Below are 9,918 nucleotides of genomic sequence, written 5' to 3'. Positions count from 1 at the left end.
AGCAACCTCCAACTCCTGGGCTCAAGCGAGTCTCCTGCCTCAGCCTCCCAAGTAGCTGGGATTACAGGCGCCCGCCACAACGCCTGGCTATTTTTTGGTTGCAGCCATTATTGTTGTTTGGCGGGGCAGGGCTGGATTTGAACCCGCCACCTTAGGTGTATGTGGCTGGCGCCTTAGCTGCTTGAGCCACAGGTGCTGAGCTGATTTGTAGTTTCTTAATGTGCTCTAGTCCTGTGGTCCTTTCCTAAGATGTGAAGTGTCCTTGAAAACCAAGAGCCTTATAACCACAGTACCATGGAGGGAGCAAGAGGGTTTGGAGCTTCCCCAAAGCCCTATCACCACCTAACCAAAGTACCATTATCTGACCTGTCCAGCATTTCCCTAGGAACATCTACTCATAGAGCTTGTCTTTATTTGAAATGACTCAGAACGCACTCACTACCAACAATTGTTTCCCTGAGGCTTTTGTTGAAAACGATCCTTGGCAATTGTTTAACATGGCAGCTGCCTTCAGCAGTGATAACAATTGAAGCAAATAAGAAGCGGGCCAAAACACTTAAAAGGAAAAGCTAAGGAATGAGATGTCCTTATGGTATATTCCTGGTAACCCAGAAAGCCACATCTAGGAGCAGGGCTACTGCACAAGCATGGGAAAGGCCTGCAAAAGCCCTAATTCCTCACCTCTGGGTGGCCTGGAGGCTCAGCATAAGCAGAACGTGGATGCTGAGGCAGTCATAAACTGCCTACCACGTTATTGAAAGTTTGCCCCAACATGCACACAGTGCCCCTTTGTAAAGGACACGAGACTTATTGAAGCAAAGCATTTAAGGAAATCTCGGTCTAGTCCTTGGCTGAACACTCTGCCAACTAAGCAGAGACTTCAGTGGACATATATAACAAAGAACATAGACTTCATAAAATTAGTTCAGGAAAGTCACCAAACAAACAGCAACAACAGCAAACTGAGAAAAGGAAGAGATCATTTCCGGAATTGCCACATTACGTTATTTAAAATGATTAGTTTTCAACAAAGTATTATGAAACATACAAATAAATAAGAAACTAAAGTGCCACACACAGGAGGAAAAAAGCCGTCAATAGGAACTCTCCCTGAGGGAGCTCAGATGTTGCATTTACCCCATAGAGATTTTAAATTATCTATTTTAGGTTGGTTCAAAAACTAAAGGAAACGATCGCTAAAGAACTAAATAAAAGTATAAAAACAATGTCTCCCAAGTAGAGAATACAAAGACATAGAAATTCTAGAATTGACAAGTACAATAGCTAGAATGAAAAATTCATCAGAGAGGGCTCAAAAGAAGATTTGAGCAAGTGGAAGAATCAATAAACTTGAAAGAAGATCAGTTGAGATTATCCACTCAGAAGTGATGGGATAAAAAAGGGAATGAATAAAAATAGAGCCCCGGAGACCAGTGAAATACCATCAAGCAAACAAGCACATGCATTATAATAGCACCAAAAGGAAAGAGAAAAGGGGGAAGAAGACAGAATGACAAAAAAATTCCCAAATTTGAGAACAACATTAATCTATACATCCAACAAACTTGATGAATTCCAAGTAGAAGAAACTCAAAGAAATACAAACCTAGGCACATCATAATCAAACATTTGAAAGACAAAGAAAATCTTGAAAGTGGCAGAAAAGAATCTTGAAAGTGCATAGCTCATCACATACAAGGAATACTCAATAAAACTAACAGCTGATTTTTCATGGTGGGCAGAAGGTAGTGGAATGACATTCACAATGCTAAAAGAGGCTCAGCGTCTGTGGGTCAAGTGGCTAAGGCGCCAGCCACATACACCTAAGGTGGCAGGTTCGAATCCAGCCCGGGCCCACCAAACAACAAGACAGCTGCAACCAAAAAATAGCTAGGCGTTGTGGCGGGCGCCTGTGGTCCCAGCTACTCGGGAGGCTGAGGCAAGAGAATCGCCTAAGCCCAGGAGTTGGAGGTTGCTGTGAGCTGTGATGCCACAGCACTCTAACCAGGGGGACAGCTCGAGGCTCTGTCTCAAAAACAAAAAACAAAAAACAAAATGCTGAAAGAAAAAGAATATCAGTAAGAATTGTAAACCCAATATGACTATGCTTCAAAATGGGGATGAAAATAAGCTTCACCATGATCCGACAAAACAGATTTTAAGGTAAAATTTTTAGAGGGAAAAAAGTACTATGACAACAGAAGGGTCAACCCATCAAGAAACTATAACAATTATAAATAAAAATAGACCTCAAAATACACAAAGGGAGAACTGATAGAATTGAGGGGGAAATATACAATTCAACAGTAATGGCTGAAGATTTCAAGACTTCACTTTCAATTATGTAACGAATAGAAAGAAAAATCAATGAGAAAACAGAAAAATAGCATTTCAGAATAAATTTAACCAAAGAAATATAAGGCTTGCAAAAAAGAAAACTACAAAACATTGTAGAAATAAATTAAAGAAGATCTGCTCCATGTTTATGGACCAAAAAACTTAAATTGTTAAGATGGCAATGCTCCCCAAGTCAATCTGATTCAACACAATCTCTGTCAAGATTGCAGCTGCCTTATTTGTAGAATTGACAAGCTGATCCTAAAATTCATATGGAAAGGTAAGAGACTAGGCAAAGCAACCCTGAAAAAGAACTACAAAATTGGAAGACTCAACACTGTCTGGTTTCAAAATTTACTACAAAGCCACAGTTCAAGATAGTGTGGTCCTGGATAGATATGTAGGTCGATGGAATCCAGGTGGGAATCCAGAAACACACCTTTACATTTATGGTCAACTGATTTCCAATGAGGGTGCTAATTCACTGGGGAAAGAATAGTGGCTTCAACAAATGGTGAGACTCTGTCTCAAGAGAAAGAAAGAAAGAAGTCTATGGTTGTTTAGTTCATTTTATTTTAGAGGATGTATTCCTCCAACCTCATGGAGTAATGAGCATTCTTGTGTTTCCTTGGCTCCAGGTTCTAGATGAGGGATCTATACAACCCCTCCCTACCACTGCAAGCATCACACTGGACTATTACAATTAGCCTCTTGAGATCCTTCCCGCTTCTAGGCCCACCCCCTTCACCTCACGTCTTGGTGACCACAGAGTCAGCTGTACACATGCAAAACTAGTCATAGTGCTCCTTGCTGAAACCTTTAGCCCACTCCAGGATGAAGGGCCAGTCCAGCTGTGCTGACCTTGGCAGGTGTGCAGACCTTTGATATGCACCATCTCCCGCCCTACAGGCTGGGACACCTGCTGTCATTTTCTTGCTGCACGCACCTCCACGCTTTCTACCGTCCCTACTCAGTGGCTGCTTCCTGTCTGTGGGCATCTGCTCATCCTTGAATACTCATCTTAGGGACTGCTAAAGCCTTTTCTGTCTACCCACTACCATTCTCATTTAAAATTGATCACTCTTAAGTGTTCTCACCATGAAAAATCCCGTGTGTGAGGTAACACACACGCAATTAGCTCCATTTAGCCATTCCACCATGTACAGGGTGTCCCAAAAGTTGCAATAGGAAAAGATAACAATAGAATTCTTGGACCAGGTTTACCGTGAGTGGGAGGGAAGACTTCCTATGTGTGTAGAAAGAGGCCGCCAACACAAAGAGAATATTTTGTCAATATTTCATAAAATCTTAGTAATAAGTGTTTTGTAAATAAAGGTACACTGAGCTACAATTTCCCATTTTTCTATGTATGATGACTTGTGTGTGTATATTTCAAAACAACACATTGTACACAATAAATATATACCATTCTATTCAATTTTAAAAAATCAACATAAACAAACAAAATCGGTCATGATCTTCACCTGCCCTTTGCCCCTTCCGCGTCCTTCCGTGCATGTGCCTGTCTGCTTGTTAGTTTTCTTGTACTAACCAATGACCTCACTGGCACAAGGATAGCACTGAGGTCATCCTGCAGCCCCAGTACTCAGCAGAGCACCTTGTATACAGTAGTCACTTCATATATGGTTAATAACAGAAAATGAATGTGTGCCTAGCACATGAAGTTCTTACTAGCTTGAGAAGCATAATACATAAATAAAAGGAACATAAAATGCCAGAATATCTACCACCAAGAGCCACTGGGCAGGGCAAAGAAAGTAAGGAGGAATTCATCTTGTGTGTAAGCCCCTGCCATGGGTCCCCTAACCTTCCCTACATCCTCCCTGTCCTCCTCTAGTCTGTAGGCAGAGTGATCTCTTTTTTTTTTTTTTTTTGAGATAGAGCCTCAAGCTGTTGCCCTGGGTAGAGTGCAGTGGCATCACAGCTCACAGCAACCTCCAACTCCTGGGCTCAAGCGAGTCTCCTGCCTCAGCCTCCCAAGTAGCTGGGACCACAGGCACCCGCCACAATGCCTGGCTATTTTTTGGTTGCAGCCATCATTGTTGTTTGACTGCCCGGGTGGATTTGAACCCGCCACCTTAGGTGCATGTGGCTGGTGCCTTAGCCACTTGAGCCACAGGCGCCAAGCCCAGAGTGATCTCTTTAAACAGAAATTGATTCAGGCCATTGCTCCTGGGAGAAAACCTAAGTGCCTTAGAGTCAGGACCTTCCCTAGTTTCTGCAACCTCCTTCCTCAGCCCCTGCCACTGGTTCCGTCCTCCTAGCCATGTGGCCTTCTGCCAGTCCTAGGCCCATACCCCATCCTCTCCCTCACAGGCATGCTGTGCCTTTGCTGGGCTCCCTTCCCTCCCTTCCTCACCAAGTCGATTCCTTTGAGCCTCCAGCTCTCAATATATTTGCTGCCTCCTCAGTGCCTGATTTCCCTGACCAGAGAGGCTGAGGCCCCTGGTGACACTGACACAGCAGAGCTGTGCAGAGATGCCGCACACCCTGGCCAGCTGCTGCACTGTGGCCCTTTGCCCTAATTTGGTACCAAATGAAAGAACAGAGAGACAACTTTCAGCCTCTCTTCTGTAGAAGGGAAGCGTCCAGCATAACGCATTCATCCCTTGGCCCCTATGGGCAATCGTTCTAAGACCCCTACAGTTACCAAAACCCACACATGCTGAAGGCCCTTATATAAAACGGGGAACTAACGCCACATAGCCCCCACACATCCTCCTGTGTACGTCACATCATGTCTAGAGTACTTAAAATACCTAATACAATGTAAATGCTATGGAAATAGTTGTTAATGGTACTTTTGTGTTATTTTTGTTGTATCACTATTTATGTTTTTCTGAATATTTTCAATCCTTAGTTGGTTGAATCTGCAGATGTGGAGCCGGCAGACAGAGTCAGCTCTAAGTGTTCCACAGTTAAGGGGAGACACTAGCCTTAGCAACCCTCTGCTACTTCCCTGGTAGGTGGGTAGGGAAGGGGTCATGGAGACCCCAAGGGGCTCATCAAAGCATCCTCCACCCACTCCAGAGCCAAGCAGCTTCCTGAGGGGATGTCTGGTAAAGAGCAATACATTTTTCTCCTTCTCCGTTACATTTCCAGGATTATCTCTGGAAATAGCTGAAGTCCCTTCCCTCACTTCCACCTGCAGCTCCGCTGCCCCACCATCTGATGCCTTTCACAGCCATCTAACTGAACCAGATGACCAATCATGCTTTGGTATTGGCCCAGGCCTGGGCTCAAAGGGCAGTGGTGAGGAAAGGGCGGGGCTCCCGCCAGACAGAGACCATCCCAGCACCGACTCCAGAGAAGCTGCATCTCCAAATACTTCAAGCAGAGAGCTCACCGAACAGCCCGTGGTCAGATGACCATTCCCCTCCCCAGAGCTTGACTCCCTTTTTACTCTAGAGGAGAAGTGGAGCCTAAGGTACCAGGCTCCCCATGAGAGGGATGGGAACAAGCCCCAGAGATGATTGAGGAAGTGTGATGAGAATGTCTTACAATACCGAGGCCACCATCTCTCTGTTGACCTTAGCTCTGACATCATTTTTGATAATGAGATGGCCATGCCTCTGTTTCATTTCCTGCTGTGTGGGAGATAAGGGAGTGAAAGTCCACCAAGACAGCATATGAAACTAAGACGACAGTGAGCAGGCAGAGCCCTTACCTGGAATATGATCTGACTTGATTCTTGGCCTTCAAAAATAGAAAATGTCATGGGTTTCAGGGGTCCGCTAAACCTGCTCTCTTGGCCACATCCAGTTGTCTGTTAACAAAGAAAGATTAAATTAGCATCTATTACAAATTTGTCACTTATTGATTTTACTAGTGATTCCAAAACCAGTATATGAAACATACAATTCTATATGTCTGAAAACAATGTGAAATCTGGTCAACACACACAGAAAGAAATTTAATGTTTGTTGAAGCTCAACCATGTCAAAGTAGCTTGCTTGAGCTTTCATTGCTTTGCCTGTTTAACTGTCAGAGGGGTCACCCTCTGAGAAGCACGTTAACACCCCTCTGAGGAGGTTAGGTTAAGGGCATGACTCAGGTCTGAGCAAAGCTTCTGGTCTTGCACAAGCCACCCCGCCTTCTGAATTCTACACAGTTTTATACCAGCTTCATAAAACACCTCCTTCCTCGCCTTTGGGATGACATTCCTGGCAGATTTCCAGCACTCTAGAGTTCACAGTCATCTCAAGGACAACTGAATTTATAAGGATAAAAAAAAAAAAGAACACATAGGTGTCTTTGGTGCAAGGCTTGCCTGGCACATAGTTACATGGCAAATTTAGGAAAAATTGAATCTGAATTTGAACTGTTACTTTAAGAAACGCTTCCTATTTTAACATTTGATTAGCTCTTTTCACTCACTTAGAAAAATGACAAAAACACAAAATGTTTTCAAGCGGCAGCCCCACAACAGTTCCAAAATCCAAAGACTCCTAATGTGAAAGCCAAGTGGCCTCTGCAGACACCCAGATCCAGGCTGGAACAGTGGTCGGTGCAGCTGGGACGGGAGAAAGACTGGCTCTCACTTGCTAAGGAGTGAGAGTGGTGTGACAGTAAAAATAGCTCACATTTCTCAGCCCATGTGGAGTCATCCTAAACAGTTTAATTCCGATGACAACCCTACTGTTCGAGTGATAAGATTAATACAGAGAGGTTAAGTAACCTGCCCAGGGAGTGGCTAAAAGCAGGATTCAAACCTGTGACTCCAGAACCAGTCCTCTCAACCCCTATGCACCAGTACCCACCACAGGGCACAAAAGCTGCCCACACAACCTGGAGGGGAAGTTGGCCAGTTGGGGATGTGCATGAGAATGTGACCCCACTATCCCACCTCCAGAGAACAGGGTGTATCCCCACAGTCCTCACTACATCAGTGCCTCTGAAGGGAGATGTCGGCGGAGCAGAGCAGCTGACTGAAGGAAGGGACAGCTGGCCATACACCTGCCTTGGGGCACCCTACAGGGACCAGGGACCGAGGGCCTCACACCTATGCTGATCTTCCCTCATTCCTAGGAGGTTCGTTGGGTCTCCCATTTGTGGTAGAAATCAGGGGTGGAATAGGTTGGAATCAGAAGCATATGGTGAGCTAATGGTTTTTGGAGCTAGACAAATAACACCAAAAGAATCAGATGAATTGGGTACAAGGGAGAGAATTTGTTTTCCTCTTCATTAGGGCAAACAAGCACACTCTTGCCACGGGAATTGCTGTTCTCTCGGAAGAAGCCAAAGCAATCAGTATCCCAGTGATGGGGCAAAGGTCTCATGCTGTACCCCTCAGAGTGTTGAGTCTTGACTAAGTTGATACTGGAGTCTGATAAATGAGCAGTTACAAATGTGAACACAGAGGGCTTTGAAATGTGGTCTTCAGTCCCTCAGAGCAGTGGCAGGTCCCTGGGTTGGCTGCCCCAGACCCCTGCCAACCCCTCTCCTTTGCTGCCTCCCAGCATAGCATAGAGCCTGGGAAGCCAAGTAGTCTCTCTCTCAGGCTCCCTTGCAGCTAGGAAGGTGGCTGAGGGACCCAGTTCTGGTTCATGAAGCAAGAGGGGAAGTCCACTGGGGTTCTGGTCAGGCTTTTGTTTTCCTAGTGAAAAAGGACAGATGTGGATAGCACTGCTCATCTCTGAGTTTCTTGCAGACCTTGTGTCTGCAGCTAGGACAGTCATCATGAACCATGAAAGGACAAAGCAGCACAAAAGATGGGGGCACAAAGAGGAAGAAGCCCAAATCTGCAATAATATCACCGGCCTGCGAAACCTGCCCTGAATTGCCCACTTCAGGCTTTGGTTATTTGAGAAAAATCAATCCCTATTTATTTATAATGCTCTATAGTTAAACTTCCTGTCACTTGTAGGTAAAAGCATTCCTAACTTACATCAATTTGACAGGCTTATCGCCCATTCCCTTCCTTTCTAAGTTTCTCTTCCTTTGGGAGCTCTTCTGCCTTTCTGCCCCTTTTCCATGTATTGCCCAGCTCCATTAACTGCTCTGGAAGGCAGGGCATAGGAACCGGGTACAGGGGTCCAGATGGCACCATGGTTGGGCCAAGATGAGGGAGCCATTCTCTGTGGAGCTACCGCTTAATATTGAACTGCCTTGTCAGCTTCGCACCCACATCAGTGAGTGCTCAGCCCTCCAGTCACACCAGTAAAAACTACATTAGCCAGGCAAACCCTTAAGCAGACAAGCTGCCTCACCTCTCAGGAAAGGGGGTTCAGGTCTCAGTTCCAGGGTTCAAAATAGCATCTTACTATTAGGGCGACAGATTTTTCTTCCTGCCCTTTAATGTGGTTATTGAGGCTATAAAGATTTCCAGATGCATGTACACAGTGACTCATCAAGCCACATCCCCAGAACTGGGATGGTTGATATGGGGGAAACTTGTGAAAGGACAAAGGGGTGGGTTTATGCAGGGGTCAAAGGGAATCACACCCACCTTCTTGCACAAAGAAGCAAAAGAAGAGAGGAGAATCATTTTTAGTGTCTCCCACGTGGCAGGGATTGGACTAGACCCTTCACATACATCATTTCCTCTGATCAATGCTATCAAAGTATCTCCAGAGAAGTCCCACACAGGCACAGCGCTTACAGATAGTGCCACCTCGGGACTGGAGCCAGCACTGTCAGACCACCAAGCCACGACTCTTACCCATGTCCCTACACCACTTTCCAGGCCAAATGGCACATGCAGTTACCAGGTCTGCTGGCCTGGTAGCCACCAACAAAAGCTCGATGCAGATGGGGCTACTACTATCAAATTATCCTAATAAAATCCTGAGATTGTCTTGCTGTTTCCTAATGTGCCCGTAATCATGTATATAAATTCCACCCTGTTCAGCACCTGTGCCGAGAGACTAAAATGCAGTCCCTTCTTCATGGAGGTTAAGGGCCATGTGGGTGTAAACCCTGAATTTTTAAAATGCTGTAGTCATGATAATAGGTAATATCTACTCGGCACTCAGACTATGCTGGTTACTGATCCAAGCACTCTCTAAAGGCAGAGTGCTTTCATATTTAATTGCCACAATATCCTGTAGGCCAAGTACTACTATTAGCCACAGTTGACAGGGCAGAAACCTGAGGTTCAAAGCTTAGGTACTGACCCAGCTTCCTATCCCTGACAAGTGGCAGCACCAAATTTGAAACCAGGGCTGACTTCACCCCCATCCTGTGACATCATCGGCAAAGGACATTTGGGAAAAGAGGACAAGGGGAGCGATGACATGGGGCTGCTTGACCCAGCCAGGTCTTACACACTCGTGGGATGAGATTTTGAGCCCCAGCCTGGGAGGACACACGATGCTCATAAAGTTTGACCTGCAGTTTTCCCTGTAAGGGGAAAAAGGCACGGGTAGTTTTACAAGTCTGACTCCCTTTCACTTTATAAGCACTGTGAACTGTGCAGGCTCCAAGGTTCAGGTCTCTCTGGAACTTGAAATTTGGTGGATTATTTTTCAGTCCCAAGAGAAAGGAAACCAGTTTTGAGGTATGAGGATCTAGAAGCTTCCTTCTCAAAAACAATAGGTGCTTCCACATAATCTTGCTTCA

General features: G+C 45.3%; 1 protein-coding gene across 1 annotated transcript in view; it reads right to left on the bottom strand.

The window, feature by feature from the left end:
• CDH17 (cadherin 17) overlaps nucleotides 1-9,918 on the bottom strand; it is a 58,780-nt gene that overhangs the window by 36,923 nt on the left and 11,939 nt on the right. The window contains exon 3 of the mRNA XM_003782475.1: nucleotides 6,026-6,124. Within this exon, the coding sequence (XP_003782523.1) occupies nucleotides 6,026-6,124 (99 nt within the window). The remainder of the gene's footprint in view (nucleotides 1-6,025; nucleotides 6,125-9,918) is intronic.

The sequence above is a fragment of the Otolemur garnettii genome, unplaced genomic scaffold (assembly GCF_000181295.1).
Source record: "Otolemur garnettii isolate 467f Iridium unplaced genomic scaffold, OtoGar3 scaffold00004, whole genome shotgun sequence".
Lineage (NCBI taxonomy): Eukaryota > Metazoa > Chordata > Mammalia > Primates > Galagidae > Otolemur > Otolemur garnettii.
The sequence above is the reverse complement of the archived record's forward strand: the minus strand, read 5'-3'. Positions and strand labels throughout refer to the sequence as shown.